Source organism: Lepidochelys kempii, chromosome 8 (genome assembly GCF_965140265.1).
Source record: "Lepidochelys kempii isolate rLepKem1 chromosome 8, rLepKem1.hap2, whole genome shotgun sequence".
NCBI classification, from domain to species: Eukaryota; Metazoa; Chordata; order Testudines; family Cheloniidae; genus Lepidochelys; species Lepidochelys kempii.
Window position 1 is genome coordinate 56,791,849 of NC_133263.1, and position 27,186 is coordinate 56,819,034.

The following is a 27,186-nucleotide window of genomic DNA, read 5'->3' on the forward strand; positions in this document are numbered from 1 at the left end:
CACAAAGCGAGGGCTATTTTAATTTAGACTGATTGAGCACTCAGAATACAATGTAGAAAGCAAACATACATTGACAAAGGCATGAACTAAATGATCTGATAGCTTTTTCCAACTCTAATGCCTAGGATATTATGATTTGGCCACAAGTATGACCTGCTTTGATTTTTTCTGTTAGGGCTTTTTCTGTTTTATTGTTTTGTTTAATTAAAGTAGATTAATTGGGTGAACTAAATATGCAGGGCTAAATTCTATAATCCATATGCTGAGTAGTTCCATATTATGCAAGAGTAGTCCTACTGGGCTCATCAAAAGGATAACAGAATCCAGCCCTCAATAGTTAAATGTTCGTAGCCTCTCACATTGTGCAGTTTGTCTTCATTTTATTTTCCAGTCATAAAAATATTACAACTTCTTCAATATACACTATGCGTATTCCACACATAAGTATGCAAGTGCAGCTGGACCTGAGTCTGGAATTTTTTTTTTACAAGCAGAGCCATTTGCCCACGCATGTGCCCTGGCTCTTCTCGAGTGCTGAACTGAGGGCATAAAAAGGGTGGGTTGACACCTGTCCAGTTCCTTCTTAGCACCACCTGGTTTGAGTTGGAATCTTGGGTGTTCTCATTTCCTTTCTACTGCACCATTGCTCTAAAGATATTGTATATTTAGTTTTTAGCAGTTTTGTCATTTTTATAGTGTAGCCTAACATAGGTTTCCCCCCTTCTATTCCCCACACCGAATTTTTTCCCCCCAAGGAGTCTGGGATTGTGCCCAGCATCCTGGGTGCAAAAACTGTGTTTCCTGTCCTTTCTCCTTTTCTGTGAGCAACAAACATCAATTCTGCCTCTATTGCCTGGGTGAGGCTCACATCTCTGCCAAGTGCAGCATCTGACGCGCCTTTTCCCCCAGAATTCATGAGGGCTGGGAACTGAGACTTAGAAAATATATGATGGAGAAGGTAATGAGAACTCAATCAGTTCTGGACTGAGGACAGCCCCTTGTATATCAGTCTCAACAAGCAGGCAGCACCCCTCCAAGCATGAGCTGGGGGACGGAGGCTAAGCCTAAGGAGGAAGCTTCACATGAAAGTAAGGGGCACTCTCATAGATGTAGGGATGAGTCATCTTTGTCTAAAACTGCCCTGAAGAGAGAGGATCCCTCCCTGAGCATGTCAAAATTGGAAGAGCCAGCACACATGGGCACTAAGGACTTAGGCCCGATTATTCTTCTCAGCAGGAGAAGGAGGTGAGCAGGGGTATGGCTCTGATGGTTACAACATTGACTCTGATGGTGAAGTCTCAGGATAAACAGCTCCTGGTGCTCCCATCCACTTCTAGAGCCAATGCAGTACTGGTAGTGACACAGCCTCAGAGGGCACCAAGTGTCATGGTGACCAAGAAAGCTCCACCTCCACCCATGGACTCTCCTTTTACCCCAGGGCAGTCTGAGACCTAAGTCACCCCGGAGGACATCTTTTCTCTTCCCTATCTGCATTAACCTCTCTGTTGGGACAGACTTTATTCCAGGACATTATACCAGAGGAAAAGACTAGCCCAAGGATGCAGCATCATTCTCCTATCCCACCTGCCAGCCTCGAGGCGCAACCTACAGAACCGTAGGCTCTGCCAGTAGTGCAGGATCTGGCTTTCTCTTTGGATGAGTCAGAGGCGCCACAGGACTCTTTGTGGCACCAGACAGAAGTCCTTGAAGATTAGACTTCCGGCCTCCAACTAGACACAATTCATGAAGAGGTAGGTTGTACCCTAGGCCATGGGGTCCTCCTGTGCCAGTTGATCCATCTGTTGGCAATATTGGGGGGCTGTGAGCTCCCTACCCTAGACTCCCAGGATCAGTGCATAAACCCTATTTGCCATCACTACGCACAACCAGCCCCATCAGAGTATTTGGAGGAGGAAGATGAGCTGGATTTGCTGATTCCGGAAGCAATCTTGTTGTCTTCACCAGATGAGGAAGTTACTCTATCTCCACTGCAAGACTTTAAACAATAGCAAGAGCTCATGCCCAGGGGGGGTCAGCAGAGCTACAGATTCACCTTAAAGAAGTCCAGGATCCTCAGCACAGGTTACCGGACATGCTGCAGCCTGTCAAGTGGCCCTCTCCATCAGCAAGGCCATTGTGGGTCCAGCAAAGGTAGTTTGGCACATTCCTGCTTCTGTTCCTCCCACCCCTAAAAGGGCTGAGAAGCGTTAATTTGTTCCGCCCAAGGGTGACAGTTTTTGTTCTTTGAGTGATTGCACACGTCCATTCCACTGTAGGTGTATGTGCACGCCTCGTGCACAGTTGTTGGAAATTTTTCCTGAGCAGTACCTGTTGGGGTAGCCTGAGCATCCTCTGATGCCTCACACCATTCCACGCAGACATAAAGGGCTGCACTGCCCCCCCTTCTGTTCCTTCCTATCACCAGTGACGGTTGTTTGTTGGACCTGCAATGCTTGTTTTTTTCATATCCTTTTGTGTGTATAGTACCTTGTAGTGTTAGTTTAGTATTAATTAGTTATAGATGTGTTTTACAATACCCTCTTTTTAGTGTGGGGTTACTGGTGCCCAGTTGAGTACCAGGATCGGTACTGGACTCATGCCCTATTGTATGCCTTAACTCCCATTCCTCTCCTGCCCAAAGTGTTATCCAAAGTTAAGCAAGATTCTGCTCACCTTATTCTGATAGCCCCTGCATGACTCTGTCAACACTGTTTTTTTTTTTTTACCCTATTAGCAATATTGGTCAGACTTCTGCTGTTTCTCCTGAGAGAGGTGAATCTTATCTCCCAGGACAACAGCCACCTTCTTCATCCCAACCTTCAGGCTCTCCACCTGACTATGTGGATGCTTCATTGCTGAAGTTTGCTTTAAGGGGGTACAGGAAGTCCTACTTTCACTAGGTCTACTTACCTTGCTAAATTGAAGAGATTATCTGTCTGGTTCACACTGAGAGACATTCCTTCATCTCAAACTCTGATTAGCCGTATCTTGGATTATCTTTTGTTTCTAAAGCAACAGGGATTGGCTCTTAGTTCTATTAGAGTCCATTTGGCAGCTATGGATATCTGGTCATTTTTTTCAAACCCTGTGTCCATCAGGTTTCTAAAAGATTTGCTTAGATTATACGCTCAGAACCATAATCTGGTTCTGCAGTGGAACTTAAATTTAGTACTAGCAAAGTTGATGGACCCCCACTTTGAGTCATTAGTGACTTCTTCCCTGTTCATATTAATGAAAGTAGTTTTCCTGGTTGCCATAACCTCTGCCAGAAGAGTGGGAGAGCTATGAGCTTTGGTATCAGAGCCTCCCTATTGCAACTTCCTTTAGGGAGAAGATTTTCCTTCAGCCTCACCCTAAATTCCTGTCTAAAGTGGTATGTGAATTTAAATGAAGAGATTTATCTATGAATATTCTTTCCCAAACCCTATATGAGTAATGAGAAGGAAAAATTTCATACTCTAGCTGTTAGAAGAGCTTTGGCTTTTTACACAGTCTGGATTACACCATTCAGATTTTTGTCTCAACTTTTTGTCACCATTTCAGGTGGAGTAAAGGACCAACCAACCATGCCAGATTCAGACAAGTTGTTCTTCAATCCTTGTTCAAGTACACTCCAAGCCCAGTACCAGTTCAAACTGCTTGTGAGTCATCTACAATGGAATGGACATGTGGAATCCGTAGAAGAAAAATAAATGGTTGGTTACCTTTCTGTAACTGTTCTGCAACAGCTGAACATGATCATCTGAAAACTAAAATTCCACATGAGCTCCTTTGTGTCAATAATTCCCTCTTTATAGGAGGGCACATGGTTCATGGCTCTCAACATGAAAGATGCATACTTTCACAAAGACATTCACCCAGCCCGCAAGAGGTTCCTCAGGTTCCTCTTTTGGTCAAGACCATTACCAATTCAGAGTCCTCTTCTTAGACTGGCCACAGCACCCAGGGTCTTTACAAATATTTTTTTTTCAGTGATGGCAGATTGGATGAGAAGAGTGGGATTTACAGTCTTCCCATACCTCAATGACTGGCTTCTGATAGGCAACTCCTAAGAAGAAGTCTGGTAGGCACCTTAGCCTTCTGGCTTCCCTTGGTGTTTGTGTCAACCATGAAAAATCCATGTTGATCCCAATGAGGCACATAAACTTTCCAGAGGCAACGCTGGATACAACCAGAGCGAGAGCATACCTACCTCTTGAGAGGTTTCGTGAATACTCTCAGACAGCAAGTCCCTATCATACCCAGGACGCCTTTCTCTCCTTAGCCATGTGTCCTCATGCAAACATATGACACCACTCACCAGGCTTCATCTTCATTGCTTACAAGCCTGGCTTCTCTCCATGTATTCACCAGAGAAGGGCAACATAAACGGCAGAGTGACTGTTCCATCCAAGGTGTTGAACTCTCTTGTCTGGTGGAGAAAACCAGAGAAGTTTTGAGTGGGGACCCCTTTCCTCACTCCAACTCCCAAGGCAACCATCGTTACCAATGCCCCCTCTTGGAGGCATATGATCTTCACTCATCCTGTCACAACTAGATTTCTGAAGAGGCTTCTTGGATCCTTTCCACCATTGGTGAAGTTCACATCTTAGCGGGACCTCAGTTTTGTTCTGTCATATCTCATTAAACCTACCTTTGAGCCTCTAACAATATGCTTGATGGCTGATCTGTCCATGAAAGTGACCTTCCCAAGAGCTATAACGTTAACCTGAGTCAGTGAGCTTGGGGGAGGGGGGACACTTGGGGGACCTGCCATATACTGCCTTCTCTAAAGGAAATGTCTCGTTATGCCCCCACTTCAGATTCATCCCTAAAGTAGGTTCCGAATTTCATATGAGTCAAGACATCCATTCACTAGCATTTTTTCCCAAACCTCATGCCTCAGAGGAAGAGAGAAGGATGCATCTGGACATTCAAAGGGCTTTAGCTTTTTATTTACAAAGAACAAAGGACATTAGAAAGACAGCTAAACTATTTGTTTCCCTAGTAGAGCAATCAAAGGGGCAAGCTGTATTGGCACAGAGACTTTCTAAGTGGAGCTCTGGTTATATTATCCTTTCTTACCAACTAGCTTGTATTCCTCCCTGCCCCTCCCCCCACTCCTGGAAGGGATGAGGGCTTATTCCACCAGAGGGAAGGATGCTTTGGTTGCATCTCTGAGAAATGTACCCTTACTAGAGATATGTAGGGTAGCTACTTGGAGCGCTTAGGAAACTTGCACAAGACATTACACTTTGGTCCAATTGTCCACTGTGGAAACAGCAATGGGGACAGCAGTAATAGGGTCAGCTGTCACTTCTGTGTCCTCGCGCACACCTCCTGTTTGAGTACTGCTTGTTAATCTTCCATGTGTGGAATACACATAGGGACCATCACTCAAAGAAGAAATGGAGATTACTTACTGTAACTGAAGGTTCTTCGAGATGTGTGGTCCCTATCTGTATTCCCCTGTCCATTCTCTGCTGCCGATTGTTTAGACTGCAGTAAGAATGGGAAACTGGATAGGCATCAGTCCACACCACTCTTTATGCCCTTGGTTCGGAGCACGAGGAAAGCTACAGCACAAGTGCAGGCCAATGGACAATGCTTGTGTAAAAACAAAACAAAACACTGGTGCACATGCATACCCATGTGTGGAATACAGATAGGGATCACACATCTTGAAGAATCTCTAGTTATGGGTAAATAACTTCCATTTCTAATCAACTGCCTCTTTCTGTGCCATTCCAATTCATAGAGCTACCAGCTATTCAGATGCAGCCAGGAACACTAGATGTTATCCTGAACAACCCCATTCTTTTACCATGTGAAGCAACAGGTACACCTCGTCCCATAATAACGTGGCAGAAGGAGGGCATCAATGTAAACACAACAGGTATCTTAGCTTTATGATGCTAATAATTCTGCTGTAGCATTTAAACTTATGTTCTCATTCTTTAAAAATATTGGTCTAATGACCTTATTTATAAAAATGTTTTTTCTACCTTTCTTATGCATGTTTTAGGCAATAGTTATACAGTTCTCCCCAGTGGTAGTTTACAGATTGCAAGAACAGCTGTTGAGGATGCTGGCACTTACATGTGTGTGGCTCAGAATCCAGCTGGTACTGCCCTAGGGAAGATTAAGCTAAAAGTTCAAGGTAAGTCATCACCATAACTCCAGTTTTATAGACTGCATTGTACACAAGAAAGCTGTGCACATTCATGGTTAGTGAGATCCCTGTTCTGAGCAATGTGTATGGACCAAATTCATTCCTAGCTAACTGCTACGGAAGGCACTGGGACTTATGTCCACTTACACCACAGCAAAATTTGATCCTACTGGAGGTTTTAAGATTTTTCCTCTATAATTTGGACTTGTTATTTAGTAAACATTTAAGATTGTAAAAGTAGTTCCTGCAAACAAATAACAGAACTAGTTGATTCCCTGCAGCAGCCAGCAAGCATTTCTTCTCTACCTTCAGAGACAGCGGTACACCTCAAAAAGAAAAACAAGTTTGGTTTTTATCTTAAATGGAGAGCAATGGAAACCAAAAATATAGCGGGGATATGAATTGTCATTACTATGTGATGGTGCAGTGCAATAATAGGGCTTTAACACATTGTCTCTCATGTGCTTCATGATGGGTTCACACTTCCATGACAAACCCACTTGAGCTGCTACCAAAAAAGAATACTTTTGTAAGGTCTGCTGGTAATGATCCACAATTCGCCATTAAGTACAGCCCCTATTAACTTCATGACCTTCACCATTACAGGTATTGCTAAGAGGTATCAGTCGTGATGTCAATTGTACTTGAAGTGTTTAGTATGTGAAAAACGCCTGGGCGCGATTGTGCATTGTATGATCTTTGCACTCAGATGAGCACCAGATCTTTGGTTGTTCTTGGCCCCTGCCCAGAAGGGCATAGCTCTGCACCTTCCTTTACACCAGTGCAGGGCACGTAGTGTGCTACCAATAGAATGTCATATATTTGCATTTCTTTGCAGCTGGATTTGGATGCTGTTTTGCAACTGTAGCTGATTGGTGAAATTATTTAGGAAGAAGAGTAAACTGTGTTTTTTACATTATTCTGGCTAGGATATAAAGCATGTGTGTGTATCTGTGTATGTGTGTGTTTAAGTTTATACATTTGCAAACAATGTGTTTTACTACTTAATTCTCTTTCAGTTCCTCCAGTTATCAAACCTCATTCTAAGGAATACATAGTTGCTGTGGATAAATCTGCCACTCTGCAGTGTGAAGTGGAAGGCTACCCAGTGCCTGAGATCATATGGCACAAAGAAGGACAGCAGGTTACAGAGTCCTTTAGGCAGCGAATTCTCAGCACTGGGGCTTTGCAAATTGCATTTGTACAGCCTGGTGACACTGGACATTACACGTGCATGGCTGCAAATGTGGCAGGATCAAGCAGTTCTAGCATGGAACTCATTGTGCACAGTAAGTATGACTAGGAAGGAATGACATAGGCTGGCCTTTTATCATGATGGAAGTCTCTTACACTGATGTGTTAGAGGCCAAAGTTGTAGTGAGAGTCTTCAAGATAGTTACACCAGCTAGAATAAAACTCATTCTTTATGACATAAACAAACCACTCACTGGCTAGCTTTAGGAAGAACCAGCCCCTGTGGGTATGTTTCTACATAATTTTCTGTTATGTAGGTTCCACGCCTTTCTCTGGAGCTTTGGATACTGATCACTGTTGGAGACATGATTAGATGACCCATTGGTCTGGTCTGATGTATCATTTCCAATGTTCCTACACCAGTATGTGGCTGGATGGAAGGCTGAAAACTACAGACAGTAATTAATCTCTTTTTAAATCTCCCCATAGTTCCACCGAAAATCCGAAGTTCAGATGTGCAGCACACAGTCATTGAGAATTCCCAGGCTGTTCTGTCATGTATGGCTGATGGTATCCCAACACCAACAATCAACTGGAAGAAAGACAATATACCTTTAAAAGACACAGTAGGAAAATACACAGCTATGCAGTACGGAGATCTCATTTTGGAGAATGCTGTTGTAAGTGTTATGAATTTGAATCTCCTCGTCATATATTGTGTTTTCTGTCACATGAAAATTGAGCAGCATGAAAGGTTTTATTTGTCTGGAATGAATGAACAAGAAGACTGTGGGGAGCCTGTAACTCTTATGTCAAAACAAAGTCCCCACGGGTCAGGGTTGAGGCACAGTGTAGCCTTACTTGTAGAAATCATGCTCTGAAACTACCCAATTGCTACCTATTCTGTGGATAAACAGAGGACCGCTGTTTCCAAGAGTGCTGATCATGGGAGATAAATTCACAACATTTTTAGAACATAACTGCATAGAATACACATTGTAAACACAGTCCAGTGCTGTATTAAATAAGTATACTGAAGGATTTTGTGGAGCATAGTTTTTGTTTTTGTTTAGAAGGTCAGCACCCTCCTTTCTAGTGTTTTGTATGTTATTTTTACAGCCTAAGAAATGTACAGCATGATGCAATGTAAGCCCATTGTAAAGACTCTGATGAGCAGATGGGGTTGAATGCCTCCAGTGAGGTGCTGTACGCCTTCAGCTCTCCCTAGAGTCAATGGAAGGTATGGGCAAGCAGCATGTTGCAAGAGGTGCCCAGTACCATTCAGATCTGGCCATAAAATGTATTAAATAGTGGAAAAATTTCTGCAAAGCTTGCAATGTAAAGCTCTTGGATTTGGCCATTTGGGCATTTTCACCAAGGAGCCTGCTTGTCAGCTAACATCTGGAAATTCCAGATCAGTCCACTCACATCTCCTTTCTTGCTCAGCATTTTTTTTCTTCTCTTCCACAACATATACCTTTGTCTTAGAAGAAGTCGCAGTAGTTCCAAGCATTCCTTTAAAGGAACATGTCTGTTAATGGCAGGGGGAGCTTTGCCAGTGTGGGGTCCAGTTTAATGTTATGAAGTGCCACGTTTAAGGCTGGTTTTGTCTACTCTACTTGCCATTCCTGAAATTATTACTATGCTCAACTGCTAGTTGCATTTACCTTTTCCCTCTTAGCTCTTTGGATTCTCTTCTGTATAGTGTGAACTCTTTATTGTACCTTCAATTGGAAGGAAAGTAAAATGGACAGCTCCACTATTTATGATGCCAAGCTATTCTGTGCTTGGCTTCCAGCCAGTTTTAAGGTTGGAATAGGAAGTCAGCCTATTTCACTTTACTTGTCCTTACCATATCTGTGGTGTATTAGTCTCAGGTAATCTGCTGGGTTTGCCACACTCAGGTTTCTGTGTCATTTAATCATCAAATTAGGCCAACGAGTCTGACTCATCGTAGCTTCCAATATATTACTAGCGAGTTGCCAAAATTTAAAATTCAAACTGAACTCAAGTTCCACATTTTTTGAGATTTCCCCCCATCATTACAACTGATGATGTTTGAACTCCAGCCCCTCCCCCTATTTTTCCCCCTTTCCTTTCAGCCTGAAGATTCTGGCAGTTATACCTGTGTTGCCAGCAATGCTGTTGGTGAAGATATACACACTGTCAGCCTGATAGTCCACGTGCTCCCAGCTTTCACTGAACTGCCTGGAGACATAGCTTTGAATAAAGGAGAACAACTCAGGTTAACTTGTAAAGCAACTGGGACTCCTCTACCCAAAATAACTTGGACTTTTAACAACAATATTGTCCCTGGTGAGTGATACCAGTGTTTATTTGGCAGTCTGATACAGATTCTTTTCCCTTCCAGAACTGGTGTTGGTGTGTAGTGATGTCAGTTTGAGATTACAGTATAAAATTCATAAGGGGAAAAACATAGTATGGCCTGGGTAACAAACTGTCTAGACAATGGTGATATCTGGAACTTGTTAGTGTAGAATACCAAAACTACAATTAACATTAACTTGCCTCTGTTCCTGGACTCTGGAGAAGGGCTTTAGAAACCCTGTCCCCTTGCTGTGTCAAGCTGCATGTCCCATATTAAAATGTACACATTAGGTATAATAAATATTCCAGCATCTAAGCACAAAAGATGACTTCCATAAGCACCTGTATGACTAAAACTTCACTGTTGGTGGAATGCAAAACATGAACGGTCTGAAAGGAGAAGCAGAGCAAATTCATTCACAATGGAGTGACCAGTCAAGGAACACTGTTTGGCTGACTTGTTCAGCCCTCTAAAACATACACACAGACAGGGAAAGGCACAATAGGATCTGTAATCAAAGGTGTCTCAAAAATCAGTCCAACGCAATGGTAAGTTCTTTTATAGAAGCATGCCATTGAGCCATGTTGCTAAGCAGCCTTGTGAATCTAAACCTATTCCTGTAAAATATGTATCACTTGTTGATATTTTCCAGAGCTACTTCAATATTTTTTAAAGACATCTCTTCTCCACACAGCAAAACTTGACAATGCTAATGGACACAGTGAACTAGTTATTGAAAGAGTATCTAAAGACGACTCTGGTACCTATGTGTGTACAGCAGAAAACACAGTTGGCTCGATAAAGGCTATTGGATTTGTGTATGTCAAAGGTACGTGTAAATAACTGCAATATCAGGCACAATCAGTGACAATTTCACACAGCCTCATTTTTAGTTGTATCCAATAGCACTGCCATGGTTAATTGGAAAAGGGGTAACAAGTTGAACTTCAGATCTTATGAAAACGAAGAATGGCTATCAGTAGTTTCATTTAGACTCTCTTACTTTAGCTTTGCTTTTTATCATTTTCAGAGCCTCCAGTCTTCCAAGGGGATTATTATTCTAGCTGGATTGAGCCCTTGGGTGGTAATGCTATATTGAACTGTGAGGTCAGAGGAGATCCACCTCCAACAATCCAATGGAGCAAAAAAGGAGTTGGCATTCAGATTAGCAACAGGATCCGACAACTCAGCAATGGTTCTCTTGCCATCTACGGCACTGTTGTGAGTCACTAATCATTAAAATGTGTTTGTATGCTACATTTAATTATTGTAAGTAAATAAATTTATCCAAGAGGATATATATTTTAACTGAATATAAATTTGCCTTTATTAAAAAAATATTCAGTAGCTACTCTACATTTTAAAAAGATGTAATTTTTTTAATGCAGTCTAAAATATCCTGCTCAAATTACTGTGACCTCACTAATATAGCAAGGGAATGTTGTATCTGTTCTGTCCAGCCCCTATAACCTTGCAGAGCTGTATTTTCAATAGGACTTAACACAGCCTCAAAACTTGGGCATACAAAATCTGATAATGAAATCCTGGATTTGTTGAAGTAAGTGGGAGTTTTGACATTGGCTATAATGGTGCCAGGATTTCACCCACCCAGTTTAATGGCTTGTGCACTTAAATCCTACATTTGAAAGTTCCAACTGGTTAGGTGCCCCACCTTCTAATATGCATGTTCAAATTGCATGTTCATGATTTGCACATTCAAGTTTAGAAGCTGCAGTTGAAAACGTGGCCCTTATAAAAGGTTTTAGAAAAAGCTTCTAAATTTACAAATGTAAATAGTTGAAGAAAAAAAACAGATTTAGCTTAGTATTAATAAAAGTAAAATGTTAAAATTGCTATTAAAACTTTTAGTTACTGGGTAGTAACAATAGTAGTCTGTAGTCCTCCTTGTATAGCTAGATTTATAATCTATTTTATATACTTATACATCCAGCACCATACTATATAGGAATCTACAATATTAACAAGCAGATGGTTTTGACTTAGATGACTTCAAACCTACCATATAAGTTCCAGAAAAAAAGACTCAGTCTCTCAAAAGGACATAAGCCATAAGCAACATTGGAAAGAATTCCATGTAGATACTATTTGGATGCAGTTCTCGTTTTTCTCTCTATCCTCACCTGCTTGCAACAAACTCCCATCCACGTTAACCTTTTAATTCAAGTCACTTTGGATGTAATTTAAAAGACTGGCAGCTTGTATGATAAGCTTTTCTGGTAGTTGTTATTGATTTCCCTCTACTTCCTTAAGGTCTGTTGCATGCCATACTGTACTGTAGCAAATTCACTGAGAGGAAATGCATTGTGAAAAGATTAACTTACTCCATGTAGGTTGATAGTTTATATGATTAGTTGTTTATTGTCCTTTAGAATGAAGATGCTGGTGACTATACATGTGTAGCTACAAATGATGCCGGCATGGTCGAGCGCAGTGTGACACTAACGCTTCAGAGTAAGACTCAAACCAGATATTTAGTGCTACAAGAGTGGGGCCAGAAAATGACTTCGGATACATGTGTGCAAGTCCCTTTGTAGTTTTGGGAGGAGATAGTCAAAATTCACAAGTGGGAATTGGGCACCTCACTGCTCTTTCTGTCTTTGGCAGAATAGTCTTGAGGGCAGAATTGGGCTTTAAATTAATTCTTACACAAATAATGATGGAATTTTAGAATAATTTTTTTACTGACAGAATTTTCAAACATCTCTTCTCTATTTATAACTCAGAGAAGAATCAGACCTTTTATCTCTGTTTTTGTTTCCTTGTGTAGAGAATGGGAATAATATCTACCAAATTTAGGTATTGTGAGAATTAATTGAAAAGTGTTTTTGCATTACTGATGGTACTAGTTGTTTGTAGAATTGGGCCTCAGTCCTGTTTGAGGCCTGTGTGTGCTACCACAATACAAACCACAATACCACTGTCATTGTTAGTATATTCTGGGTCATATTTAATTTCCACCATTGACCTTGTATTTCTCAAGGATCTCTGAAGATGTATAATAGTAGTTAATGACAAAATTAATGAAGTAGGATTTCATGCTTTTTCTCAGACCAAACCTCTATGCAATGAAGAAAATGTCATCTGCTCTTGTAACCATTTATTGCAGAATGCAGTGATGCTAAAACAGTCTCTCCTCTCTCTTAGGTCCTCCAGTTATTACAGCTGAACCAGTAGAGATGGTGGTTGTTGCTGGTACCACAGCAATCCTGAACTGCCAAGCAAATGGAGAACCTACTCCAACCATTGAGTGGTCCCGCCAAGGCCATCCTATCCTCAGCAATGACAGAGTGACTGTCTTGTCTAATGGCTCCTTGCGTATTGTTGCAGCACAGAAAGAAGATACCTCTGAATATGAATGTGTGGCTAGAAATCTAATGGGATCAATCCTTGTTCGAGTGCCATTCACTGTCCAAGGTACATACACCAAAGTGCTGTCTAGTGATTACCAAATTGCGAGATTCCAGCTTTAAAACAGAATAACTATGACCAAGGTTTTATATTCCTTACATTTACAGGTTAAGTCTATTAGGACTTGTCAGTGTCTCTCTTCTTCACAAAATTTTGTACTTTCATTCCACTTTCTCAACTGTCCATCATCCTCAGCATTCTCCCAAGACAGGCAGCTGAGAGTGAAGGAATATGCAAAGGCATGTTTACACTGCCCCACAGTTTGGACTCTGGGGGTGTGAAAAGCAGTGTGAACCAAATTGCTGTGCTGTAACAGCCCCATGTGGACACTGTGAGTGCAAATGAAAAGATTCCTACTTCATATTAATGTAGTTCTATTTGAAGAGTTAATGCGAACTCTTTGGTTTGCACCCGCAGCATCTGCACGGGGGAGTTACACCACAGCTCTTTGGTGCACAATGCTCTTCAGACCCCTGTAGTGTGAACTGCAGGGCAGTTTAGATATGCCCAAAGACTCTATGTTAGAGATGATCCTGAACTGAGATGCTGCCTACAGAGCACATTCCACAACTTGAGTTCATCTCTAATCTGGGAGAATAAATTATAACCATGCCAGAATAACTGAAGTATTTTCTCAACTAAAGCATGAAGAATTCTTCACTAATGATAATATGATGCTATCTGGATATCTGAGGGTGGCATCTGAACTTGTGCAGGGTTATTTTGATCTTTTTTTCTAGAAATGCAAAAATTTAGCAGATCTTTTAACACAGCTGAGAAAGTATATTCCTGAGCCTGATTGTATAACCCACATATTATAAATGCTCACATGTAATTTTTCTACTGCAGTGCATGGCGGATTTTCAGAATGGTTTGAATGGCGACCATGTAGTGTAACTTGTGGTCAAGGTATTCAGAAGAGGATCCGTCAGTGTAACAACCCTCTCCCTGCAAATGGTGGGAGGCACTGTCAGGGGCGTGATACAGACATACGCAGCTGCCGGAACAAACCATGTGCAGGTAGATTTCTTTAATGAACTCATACAGTGTATGTTTAACAGATCTCCATGACACCACCCTTTGATTGTTTCTATTGTCTGGAATTCTTTGACTTATTGGGGAGAGGATATTTTCTATAAGATATTTGGTAAAACGATGCTTTTTTGATGTTATGTAGTGGATGGCAACTGGTCAGAGTGGGGGTCTTGGGAAGAGTGTTCGAGAACCTGTGGACAAGGTAACAAGACCAGAACCAGAACTTGTAGTAACCCAACAACTCAACATGGCGGAAGACCATGTGATGGCAACGCTGTGGAATCGATCATGTGTAACAACAGGCCTTGTCCAGGTGAGAAGAGTGTGTTTATTATAAGTTGCAGATACTGATCTTTACAATTTCTCAATTTGGCAGCTCTTCTTCTCTAAAGCCCACATACTTGCCTCCTTCACTTTGAAATAATTTATGGGAGGGGGAAAAAAAAGGAAAAAATGATATTCTAGTTTATCTATTTAAAAATTGCCTGCAGTAATTGAAAGGTTTTCAATTTACTGAAATTTACATCCAAAATTTAGGTTTTTAAAATATGGAGGGTGCTTTATAAAACCGACCATGAAAAATATTTTCAGAGAGTTTTTTATATTGATCTTAACATTCCTTGAAGTGTTTGCAACCTAACACATCAGCTTTGTATGCTAGTGCAAGAAAACTGACCATTCTAGTCCCATTGTCCAAAGCCAAGTAAAGTGGAAAAAAGATAACTCAGCAGCATAAGGGGTGCAGAGTAAAATACATTGTTTTGGATTTAGTAATTTAAGGTATTATCAGCGTCAGAGATAACGTATGTATTTTCTTTGACAACATCCTTTTAATTTTTAATTATGATTTTCGCTGCATAGTACATTTAGACCAGATAGGTCTATTCTTTATTGGCATTTTTCCGACTATTCTCTTCCCCACCCCCTGACTTCTCTGCTGCTCTGATGCTACACTTTGATCCACTGAGACAATTTTCTGTAGTGCCCTACAAAACCCATTCTAACTGCGGGTCCCTGCTGTATATTAGCCAGTGGGGCTGCTATATGAGCTATATAGCTAGCAAGCCCCTTTCCCACCAAGACTGTGAGCCACTACAAGTCAGTCAGATTCCATGATTTATGAAAGGAAAGCCGCAGGTCTGATCCCAAGCCTACTTTATTCACCTGGCAGAATCACGGTTGTTCGAAGTTCGTGGTCAGGTGAAGTAATGTTTTAAGGAAACAAAAAGGAAAGCAGTAATATCTCTCTGGAAACTGCTGCTCAGTTTCAGCTGTTGTTCAGGGAACAAGTTTTTCAATATCTTAGTCAGATTAGTTAATTTGTGGACAGTGTGTAATGGAGAAAATGGAGTTATAATAATTTTTACTGTGAATACGTCTCAAAGACATCGCTTTCTTTTTATTTGGGCCAGAGAGCTGAGTAGCTCAGAACTTCAAGTTAAAGCCGTTTTGTAGTTTCAGTGTAGTTTTTGTTTGTGCTGTCTTGACAGTGGAAGGTGCATGGGGCTCTTGGCTGCCATGGGGACCTTGCAGTGATACTTGTGGGAAAGGTACTCAGACCAGACTGAGGCTGTGCAATAGCCCTCCTCCATCATTTGATGGGTCATATTGTGAGGGGCCCAATACACAGATGCAGGTCTGCAACAAGAGACACTGTCCAGGTAAGAAGCATAAGACACAAACAGAAAATAAAGGACTAGCCTATTTGTTTCCTCTCAAAACTCTACCTATTTTGTACTTAGAGCTGGTATAACTGCTCCATTTGTGGTGGCAAATACTGCAATCCCTGATAAAATCAGAATTTAGTTCCTTGTTCCTACTCAACATTCCTTATGAAAAGCGTTAACAGTCATAACATATGGAACTGGCCCTTCCCTCGCAACCCTGCTCTTCCCGATGTTTCCATTCCTGCTGCCTGCCATTGTGTAAAAGTAGTATGTAAATCCTTGGCAGCTAAGCATGTAATTTCTGCAGATCTTCCCACCAGGTCTCACTAGCCTTTGTTATTCATTAATCTTCCACATCTACATGTGGACAGGAAAGGTTCAATTTTCAGAACACTCCCTTAATATAAATTCAATACAGGGTAACTGGGTGATATTGAATGGCCTGTGATATACAGGAGGTTAGACTACATGATCTAATGGTCCCTCTGGCCTCAAACACTATGAATCTTGAACACACAGTGCCATATCCTATGCTAAATCCCCATTGTACCCTCTTAGTGGTGAAAAGGAGACTTGAAGCTGTACTAATTGAGTAGCTGAGGATTCCCTTTGGGTGACTCAGCACCTCCACTGCCTGCCTGCCTGCTACCGACCATCTTATTGCGTTGGTGATTTCAGTGATTGCATATCCTACCTGTTTGACCTACTTACAGGCACATGAGAATTTTGGGGAGTCATTGTGGATGGACAGTCACTGCAACTGTTATGCTAACAGATGGATTTTAATTTAAGTAAAAAAGTAATGGGCCAGATCCTGTTCTGGGTTACACCCTTTGCAGTCCTATTGTAGTTCAAGGGGCTGCATGGATTGAGACTCAGCACAACACTTAGTGCAGTATTTTGCTGATACAACTATGCTAGATTTGATTATTTAAAAAGTGAAAGTTTCATTGCACAATGTCATCAATTTTTAACCAGTGGATGGGCAGTGGGCCACCTGGGCTGGCTGGAGTGCCTGTACTGTATCCTGTGGAGGAGGCACCAGGCAGAGGACAAAGGACTGCTCAGACCCAGCCCCTCAGTTTGGCGGGCACAAATGTGAAGGAAATGATGTACAAATTGACTTCTGCAACAGTGACCCTTGCCCCAGTAAGTGTTTGGGATGCCTGGGGGTTAGATTGAGAACCCATGTGCAGGGCGGCACAAAGTGTGTATATGGTAATAGGGGAAATGAAAAGAGCCTTCTTCCTCACCTTGTGCCCTTGCACAGGGCACCGACCCAATCCTGCTCCTTGCACTCTTGGCAAGCAATGGAAAGTGGGATTTGGATACCAGAAGCTGCACTAGACTCCCCAAAGGAGGAGGGATGAGAGCAAATCCGTATCCCCAACCAGCCTCTTCATCAGTCAGCATAGTTGCACCATTGCATAGGCTGGGAGTTGGGGAGTAAGCACTGCTAAACGACATAGCAGTAGTAAGTGTTGTGTGAGCTCCTGCAGCAACGTCAGACGCAGCATGCTTCCATGAGTTGCAGGCAGTATCTTTAAGTCACAATCTTGCTATTTTACACACACAGTCAGTGTAATTGCCTTTTTCAGTACCTCTCTCCATTAGATATTTGACTTATATGCTGCGTGCTTTCCTAAAGTAGTAAAGCACTCAACTACAGGGCTCAAGGGACTGTTAATATGCTCTGTGGAATACCCCTGCAGTGGCAAAAATGACTCAATTGGATGCTTAACTCTAGAACTGTTTGGCTAAAAGAGTGGTAAACTTGGAAACGTGTGAAAAATTTCTCTTCAGAAAATATATTTTCTGGTTTAACTGTTCGTTGATTCCATATCTGCTGTCATTAAGCAGAGTGTATGTCAAGACTTTTATTTTAAATTTGCAGTTCATGGCAACTGGGGTCCATGGAGTGGTTGGGGAACATGCAGCCGAACATGCAATGGAGGCCAGATGAGGAGATATCGGACCTGTGACAACCCTCGCCCTGTCAATGGTGGAAGAGCATGTGGAGGGGCTGACACGCAGATACAGAGATGTAACACTGACTTATGCCCTGGTGAGCTTATATGGTAACATAAGGCAATAAATAAACCTCTTCTAATGTGCTTCAGAGACCAAGATGCATATACTAGGCAAGCAGGAAAGAAAAAAGTTCTGTAATTATGCCCAACTTCATAGAAAGATCTAATCCAGTCTTACTGGGTTCTTATTAAAAAAATTAAGTGTCTGTCACACTAAAATGATTCCCCCTTGAAGGGGTTATATTTTATATAAACAAGGGAAATAACGATCAAAAGACAAATAGCTTGTGAAAACAAAACCCTTCATACCCCCAACAATTCTTAATTCTCACACTAATGACATTTTACAGAGTATACCAGTGACCCTTTTATAATGTATTACAGGAGCAAAGTCAGTACATCTAATAAAACCTAAACCAAATCTAGCTGCTTTCTCCTAGATAGCTAAAACTTGTCTTTTTACCAAGCAGCCTTAAATGGCCTAATGCTCCTCTTATTTCATCACACCCTGCTCAACCCCACTGAGTTCCATTGAATTACCAGTCAAGCCCTGTGATTTGAAACTTGTTCTCAAGTCCATGGGGATATCTTGGCTCAGTATTTACAACAATAATCCAGAAATGGATTGCATTCAATTGTGCCATGGTTAACAACAGATCTAAAAATATTCAATGTTTTTATTAATGATTAATGTATTTTCCTTCTGTGTGGCACCCATCTGGTATTTTAGTTTAATTTGTTATAATGATCTCTTTGGTCCATGTGAATGTTAGCTTTTGTGAGAAATGCCAGTTCTTAGCCCCAGAGGTGAAAGACCCTCTTTTGCTCATTATTCCCCTTCAGTGACCTTCAATGTGCTTTGTTGTCCCTGACCACCTCTAGGATTAAGAAGGTAGTTCAGTCTCCAAGCCCCGGTCAAATATTTGGAGTCTCTAGTGAGACTGTCAGCAAGGATGACAGTAAATTTTGAATGTGGACACCTGCTCACTAAGATCAGGTCTGAGACCACTAGCTCTTTTTACACAAGGCAACCAAACAGCTGTCAGGTGACAATAGCATTCAGTTACTACCTAACTGAGCCAATTTTGAATGGGACACAGTCTGAGTTTTTCATCTCTGCTCATTAACAGTCTGCTATTGTTACAGAGCCAAATCCATTGATTCAGTGCCCAGCCCACAAATGGAGGCTGGAAGCAGTCTCTGTCTCCAGCATTCTCTTGGTCTAGGTTGGGAGTCCAGGCAGCGGATTCTCTCACTGCTACCTGCCTGCACTGTGGCATAAGGGAACTCCCAAAACCAGCCTGCGCCCACTCTTTGCACAGAAGAGCCATGGTGTATTCCACTGGCAGGGGGACTCTGTGGCCATAGAGGTGGTAGCAGGGACCACCCCATTTTGTGCAAATAATGTTCTTGGCTAGTTATATTATGCCTGGGGACTTAGTCACATATCTCTCTACTAAATCCTCATTCATTGCACTGGAAACATTCCCTGAAAGATCCTCTTTCTTTTGAGTAAGGCTGATCTGTGGGCATGAACAATTTCAAAGGTATTGCACTTTTTGGGGCAGCAACCTGCCTACATAAACTATCATTGAAAATGGTACACCATCCTTGATAAAGCTGACATCTTGAAAAATACAACATGGAATTAATATTTGAAGTGTAATTCACTGTTCTGTATAAAATCTGAAACATCTGCTACAAAAAGCCAGTTCTTTCAACGTTGCATCCTTGTTTATAGTGGATGGAAACTGGGGAACATGGCAAGCTTGGATCGGATGCTCTGCTTCTTGCGGAGGAGGGGAGCAGACCCGAACACGGCTGTGCACTAATCCAGCCCCCTCAAATGGTGGACGTCCTTGCCCAGGAGACTCTTCACAGCTTTCCAGGTGTAACATCCAAGCATGTCCAGGTATGTTATTGCAGAGACTGAACACCAAAGCAAATGAACCAAAGAAAATGCCTAGTTTATTATTTATAAATCTTTCAGTAATGAGTAAACCTGTTCATTCAGCATATCCTTTCTCCAGACATGTCATAGCATTTAAGGAGAATCTGGTAACCATTCTCTGGCCAACTATAGTCAGCAGAATGCTGTTATAATAATGCTGAAGCATTTGACAGTTTTCAAAAAGAATTTCCAGAGGCACTTTTGATCAATTAAACTCAAAACCTGCAGTGTTTAAAAGGTTTCTGCTCCATGATTGCATTGTTGAAAAAACAAAAAAAACCATGCAACTAAGGCAGCCAGTCATATAACATGAAAACTGAATAAATAATAGTCACACTGAACAAGGTGTAAAGCTGAAAATTGTTCACCTGAGCTTATCAAGAAATAAATACATTTGCAGAAATGCAGGCTAGTTTCCAAATGGTTCATAAACAGCAAATGGAGCTATGTTTGCAATGGTTAATTCAATCAGCTCTTATCTCTAGTTTAAAAAATAGTGCACAACAGTGAAACGATTTAGAACTGGGGCGGGCAAACTTTTTGGCCTGAGGGCCACATTGGGGTTCCAAAACTGTATGGAGGGCTGGGTAGGGAAGGCTGTGCCTCCCCGAACCCTAACCCTATCCACCCCCTCTCGCTTCCCGCCCCCTGACTGCCCCCCCTTAGAACCCCCAACCCACCCAACCTCCCCTACTCCTTGTCCTCTGACTGCCCCCTCCTGGGGCCCCCACCCCTGGGACCCTACCCCCTATCCAACTCCCCCTGATTCCTGACTGCTCTGACCCCTATCCACACGCCCCGGGACCCCACCCCCATCCAACGCCCGCCCCCTCTAAAGCCCCTTTCAGAATGTGGCCCTGCGAATGTGGGCAGAGGACTCAAGAGGAGCAGGGGGAGCCAGAGAGAAGCGGCGATTTCCCCTTCAAAGCTCCTCTTCTCTCTGGCTGGCTGCACGGCCGCCCGGTGCTCCTCCTGAGTCCTCCGCCTGCATTCGCCGCACTCCCGCCACCTGCACCACCCACCTGCTCCCCTGGGACTGTAGGGGAGCCTCCCTTCCTGCTCTCCCCTGACCCCGCAGTGCAGCTCCCTCCCGCACTGAGGCTGCGGGGGAAGGTGAACAGCGGGGGAGGGGCCAGTGACTAGCCTCCCCGTCCGGGAGCTCAGGGGCCAGGCAGGACACTTCCGCGGGCCAGATGTGGCCCGCAGGCCGTAGTTTGCCCACCTCTGATTTAGAACTACTGTTATAGATGTATGATATTGTGAGAATAAATCTGAAAGTGATATGGGAAAATCACTTCTGCATCTCAAAAGAGGGGTGCTATACTAGTGTAAAGTTCTATTTAATAATATTAATACATTTTAAAAAAATAGAAAACACGTCTGTCTTTGCCAATACGTTCTGTTTTGTCAGTTGTTGTTTTCTAAAACAGTGGGAACACACAGAAGTCTCGCTTGACATCTGGTATGACTAATACACTCCAGTGTCCTGGCCAAATAATTACATTCCGCCTGCCTGAATTCTCCAGTAGTTTCAGTTGTACTTTCTTACCTGCCGTAACCTGTTGTGTAGCACCAGTTTGCACTGTTCAACAATTGTTGCTTTTCGCCCAGAAGTGGCTGCATTTCAGTGGTCCATAAAGTAATTCCTGGGTCATAATTTATATATCAGCTTACATTTATAAACGGTCCTGGTATCCTTATGGATATGAGGAGCTACGATTATTATTATATGAATAAACATTCCATAAAATATAAGTCCACTTGCACATAGAGAACTTTGTGTTCTCTCAGAGCACTCAGTGCTGCTCTTGAATATTTTTCTTTCAAATAGAGTTTTCACACATGGGGTGTTTTTCCACTTCTCCCAACAGGTGGGCCTCCACGTGCCAGAGGAAGTGTTATTGGAAATATTAATGATGTTGAATTTGGAATTGCTTTCCTGAATTCCACAGTAACAGATAGCCCTGATTCTGACACTAGAATAATACAAGCAAAGATCACAAATGTCCCTCGGAGTCTTGGTAAGTCAGTTTGCTTCCTTGAGTTATAAATAAACAAAGATGGCACTTAGGAATCTTCCTTAGGTTTGTCAGTTTTCAGTTGCCTTTCATTAAGGCACTATCCAAGATTTTAAGGAATTGGCTTCAATTTTTCACGGGCAGGAGGGAGGTGGAGGTCTTTTAATATATTTACAGTTTCTTTACATCAAGAGAAGGGAGGAGCACACAAGGGGAATTTTTTAAAAGTATGTTATTTCTCTTTAGGTACAGCAATGAGGAAGCTAGTTTCCATTCTAAATCCTATTTATTGGGCAGCTGCAAAGGAAATTGGAGAAGCAGTGAATGGATTTACTCTCACCAACGCAATCTTCAAGAGAGAGACTCAAGTGGAATTTGCAACTGGTTAGTTACAAATAGAGATTGTGTCCCATTGTTATGTGACAAGCATAATACAAGGTTGAATTGCTTAATGAATATCATTTACCTTAGTTACGTTTGCTCACAGCAGCATGTTCTGGATAACTAGCTGACATGAGGCTTTATAGCCTTGCTTTTCCTAATTTGAATCTGAGGATTAATATAGGGAAAATTAGTGTTTATACACATGAATGACATGTTAGCATAAATTAACATGGTTCAATATGGACCTAATTCAAATACTGTGCAGTTAACATAAATCACAAATCATGATAGGTTACAAATCAATGTGTGTTAAAATTCACAGGAGAGATTTTGCGAATGACTCATATTGCCCGTGGTTTGGATTCAGATGGAGCATTACTGCTGGATGTGGTAGTGAGTGGCTATGTTCTGCAGCTACAGTCCTCATCTGATGTTAACGTGAAGGTAAAATTACTAGCAAAAATGACATCTCTGCACTCTTGCTTCAGTTTTATATTTTTGTTATCTGACGTATTTTAATACAGACATATACAGCACCATAAGCTATGTTACAGTATTCTGACTTATTTTTATGATTGGCTTGGACATGTGAAGGAAAGTTCTTGATCATGATCAGATCACCTCCTCCTCCAAGATAAGGTGAGGGTCTACTTCTGTCAGGAAGATGGCCTGTTTTGTCTCCTGCAAAAGGCTGATGGGCCAAGCTAGGTTCTAGACCTTTGTAAGGGTGATGCTAGTCCTCCATTTCGCACAACCCTGGCAAAGTTTTCCCTACCTTCAGAGTGCCCTCAAAGGTCTCTGTCACAGGTCATCTTCAAGGATGGAGGCTAAAGCTGTGGTTGCAGAAAACATGCTGTGTCAGATTCCATAAAATCTCGATGATTTAATCTTTCCTATAATGTGGCTGTGGCAGAGGTAAGGAAGACCTTTTTCTGTGCCACAGTATTCAAGTCTTGTCCCATGGAGTTGTCCATAATGGTGAGCAGTCTAATTACTCTGACTTGCCTCGCTTCTCTTACAGAATCAGCTTTTTCTAAATGTGAGGACTTTCCCATACTTTTTTCCCCAAAATGATCAGATACAGACTGGTTTGTCTGGCAGTCTTCAGAGCAGGAGGTTATAATCTCACTGCTTTGTCTGATAGTTTCATCATGTTGAAAGAGGTCTGATCTACTGACTCACTGCACCACTGGCTCCACTATTCATGGCTAGTGGCAGGGCATTCCACACCTTTGGAACCCCTTTACTCCATCATCCCACTAAAGTCACTATTTAACACTTCAAGTCTTAACTGCTTGGTCAAGCCATGGAAGATTTTGCTTGGATTAACAATAGGGATCAAGGGTTTAATTATGTATCGTGGATTTCGTAACTGGTTTTTATCCTGAAAGCATTTTTTTTTAATTATAAATGTCACATCTGCATGTGCTTGTTGATGGATAACCAATCTAAATATATAAATACGGGGTATAGTAAATAAGGATGTTTAGTTTTTTTGACATTTTGATACAATGCAATATGTAGTGCCCTCAAATATTTATAAAAGTTTCCTTACTGTGGTGTAATACTTCTGCAGTAAATTGTTTAGTTAGCTTATCATTTCCAGTAAACTTCCTAGATTATTAAATAATAAATCTCGTGTGGTTGCTAGTAGCACTTCAGACCATAAGAGATCTTGTTATCAAACCAATCAGAACCTCTTATGGTTGTCGGGGGGATGGGGGTTGGAAATATGGTCATACAGTCACCATCATTAAAGTCAGGATCCACCAATTGCTACTAGACTGTGGTATCTCAGTTACTACAGTTATTTCCCTTACTAATAATAGGGCCATATAGTGGGAGCCATTAAAATTCAACAGTTATAGTAACTGGAGCTAAATAGATGTGCCACTTGCAGTACAATTTGTCCAGCTTTTTAAAAAGCACCTTTCTCTAGATACATCTCATGCTATTTAAAAACAAAAAACCTCTTTTGCAGTATACTAGCTGAGCCAGAGGATCCAGTTGCTGGTGCCTAGATCTTGATTTGTGATGTTTATTTCAGGATTACACAGAAGACTATATTCAGACTGGCCCTGGACAACTGTATGCCTACTCTACACGGCTCTTCACCATAGATGGAGTTAGCGTACCATATACATGGAACCACACCATTACCTATGATCACACTCGAGGAAAAATGCCATTCCTGCTCGAAACACTCCGGGCTTCCTCTATTGCAACAGAGTACAACCCACTAGAAGAAACACTAGCTTTTAGAATCCATGCTTCCATTGCAAAAGGTATTGACTCTTTATTAATGGAAAATTTATCCAAATTAGAGTAAGGCTCACTTCAAAATAAAATGATACGATGATTGAAGAGTACTGGGAGAATAGAATATCCTCAACAGTAGAGTATGATCTTGGAAGAGGAGGCTATTGAGATGTTCAGATTATTTGGTACACATATAGATACCACATATGTCATGTTGATGGCACTTCCAATTTATTATATAGCTATGTATTTATTTTATACCTCTCATTTCCACCCCTGCACTTCCCCCCAATCCACTTTTGCTGGGACTACTTATACCTCTGAACAGCTTCAAACTGCCATTTTTAAAAACTGAAAGAGAAAAGTTTGGTTAAGAGCCTCTAAATCATTCCTAAAATGATTTTTCATTAAAATATCAGAATGCACAGAAAACATAAATGATGTGGTGCAGTATATATAGGCTTTATTGGCTCTTGTTTGGGATTACTTGCATTTTTAAGAGCTGATGTGACAATGGATGGCTAGAAACAAGTCTAGTAAAGCTGGAGAATAGTGACTCATCTGTAGTCCTGGTGGATGACGACATACCGAGCCTTTAACCTGTACTGCTCCAGTACTGACTGTAGCCCACTCTGTGCTTCAGGCCAAGAGCAGGAAGAGGAGGAAAGGAAACTTTTTCTAGCAGGTTGTTATTTTTTAATGGCAGTTGTTTAAAAGGTTTTCAGAGATTCAGAATATTAGAAATCCTGGTGGAGAGGGATTAATATAGGTAGAGTGCAGGCAACGTAGTAAAAGATGCATGATAAATGCTGGTGATAGTAATATGAGAAACCACACAGAACCCATATAATACAAGAGTGAACGAGAGAGAGAAAGTGGCCCATTTACTTGCACCTTGTATAATCATTTACATCAGTGCGAAGTGAGTGTAAAATACTTCCATCCTGAATAGGTAGATTGGTACACCCACCTTGCACTGGTGCAAATGACTATACAAAGTACAGGGTAATGATGAATGGGGCCCAGAAAGAGACTCTGTGAAATAATGGGCTATTGCTATATTATCCTAAAGATTCACCTGAAACACTAAAAACCCGCAATGTATAAAAAAAAAAAAAAAGAAACAAAAACTAATTTTAGTAACAGTGCTTCCAATAGAAAGGGTTACATTGAATGAATTTAAGTGGCCAGCATAAGGCCCTGTGCATCTCGTAAATTCCACTTTAGGCCTATTAAAACCACTCCTAAAAGTCCTATTGTTTATCTTTAAGAAGGACTTTGTAAAAATGTCATTGCTGGGGAGAAAGGTTGGGAGGGGGGAATTTATTTAAACTGTCTCACTATTTTTTAGATCACAGTTATTTCATTTGCCAAAGTAAAAGATGTTTTTTTCCTAACTACCAGCCTCCAATTTACCCTGAGATTTGAAAGTAAGCTTGGGTCTTTCTGTTTCATGCACTACTGCTTGTAACAGAACAACTGCAGACCAAGTTATGCCCCCAGATGAACCTGTGCAATCCTGTTGTCTTCAAATCATGCCTTCACTGAACAACTCATTATGGGAAATCAGTGAAATTCAGTGGAGTCCCACAATGCCAAGTTTATATTTAGCTTCAAAGTGTGGACTGTGCACTGATTGAAATTACTTGGTTAGCCAATCATTAGGCTGCAATATTTTAATCTTCTCAAAGCCATGAGATGGTCATATTTTTTCAACTACCAGTTAATGGTTGGTTTCCTTTGCCCCATAGGAGACCATAGCAATCAGTGTCCTACTGGGTTTGGTCTGAACTCTACTGGGCCCTTCTGTTCAGGTAAGGAAATGAAAACGAAAACATAAATATAATCAAATACACTGCACACAGGTTGCTTTTGTACAGTGTCACTGAATGCGGTACATACAGAGTACGAATCACTTTTAAAACTGAACTGCTCAGTCCTGTAGATCTAACTCAAGAAGAACTCCAAATGGACAACAAGATCAGACCCTATCTTTGTAAGTGAAACTGTCTCTTAAAAATAGAGTCTTAACTCGAACAACAAATATCTACTACATACACATACTTTTCACTCCTTCAGATTCCAGTGAAGATGTCAAACTCTAAAGAAATACAAAGAGACCTTTAAAAAACATTTGACTTGAACTGAAACTTTTTAAGGATGTTGTTTTCTGTTGCACAGATCAATTCAAACCATGTCAATTATCTTGACTGGCTTTCTGAAATACAGTGGGCCTGATTCTCTGCTGCAGTTTATTCCAGTGTAGCTTTACTGAATTTGATTGACTTTCACTGAAGTCAAATAGGTGCAACACAAGGGAGAACCAGGCCTTATGTGATTAGCATGCTGGCCTGATTTGGGAGTAATATAGAGATGCTTTACTTTCAGGAGTATCCTACAAGGGATTATATGCCAAGTAGAATACTACAGTGAGCATTGCTGTCCCTGGCCATTGCATGGAGAGCATAAAGAGGGAGAAAACACTTCGTACCCTCTGTGAACCCATGGAAAGGCCAGGAACAGTCTTGTCCTGTTCTATCACTGAGACACACATGCAATCCCATAGGTTCTTGTAAAATTGCTCACTTTTATTTTTTAGATGAAGATGAATGTGCAGTACGAAATCCTTGTTCTCATGCATGTCATAATGCTATAGGAACCTATTACTGCTCCTGCCCCAGAGGCCTCACTATATCAGCAGATGGAAGAACGTGTCAGGGTAAGCCAGACTTCAAACGA

General features: G+C 41.5%; 1 protein-coding gene across 2 annotated transcripts in view; it reads left to right on the top strand.

Annotated features, from left to right (window-relative positions):
- HMCN1 (hemicentin 1) overlaps positions 1-27,186 on the top strand; it is a 327,054-nt gene that overhangs the window by 279,220 nt on the left and 20,648 nt on the right. Inside the window, exons 79-99 of one of the 2 annotated variants that reach the window (XM_073356688.1) lie at positions 5,738-5,875; positions 6,005-6,139; positions 7,171-7,440; positions 7,835-8,025; positions 9,448-9,661; positions 10,369-10,503; positions 10,705-10,895; positions 12,065-12,146; positions 12,840-13,109; positions 13,953-14,123; positions 14,281-14,451; positions 15,629-15,799; positions 16,784-16,954; positions 17,700-17,870; positions 19,577-19,747; positions 21,658-21,807; positions 22,051-22,188; positions 22,511-22,632; positions 24,236-24,473; positions 26,199-26,261; positions 27,047-27,166. In XM_073356688.1, the coding sequence (XP_073212789.1) occupies positions 5,738-5,875; positions 6,005-6,139; positions 7,171-7,440; positions 7,835-8,025; positions 9,448-9,661; positions 10,369-10,503; positions 10,705-10,895; positions 12,065-12,146; positions 12,840-13,109; positions 13,953-14,123; positions 14,281-14,451; positions 15,629-15,799; positions 16,784-16,954; positions 17,700-17,870; positions 19,577-19,747; positions 21,658-21,807; positions 22,051-22,188; positions 22,511-22,632; positions 24,236-24,473; positions 26,199-26,261; positions 27,047-27,166 (3,483 nt within the window). Of the gene's footprint in view, positions 1-5,737; positions 5,876-6,004; positions 6,140-7,170; positions 7,441-7,834; positions 8,026-9,447; positions 9,662-10,326; positions 10,504-10,704; positions 10,896-12,064; positions 12,147-12,839; positions 13,110-13,952; positions 14,124-14,280; positions 14,452-15,628; positions 15,800-16,783; positions 16,955-17,699; positions 17,871-19,576; positions 19,748-21,657; positions 21,808-22,050; positions 22,189-22,510; positions 22,633-24,235; positions 24,474-26,198; positions 26,262-27,046; positions 27,167-27,186 lie in introns of both variants that reach the window. The other variant, XM_073356687.1, reaches the window with a different exon arrangement.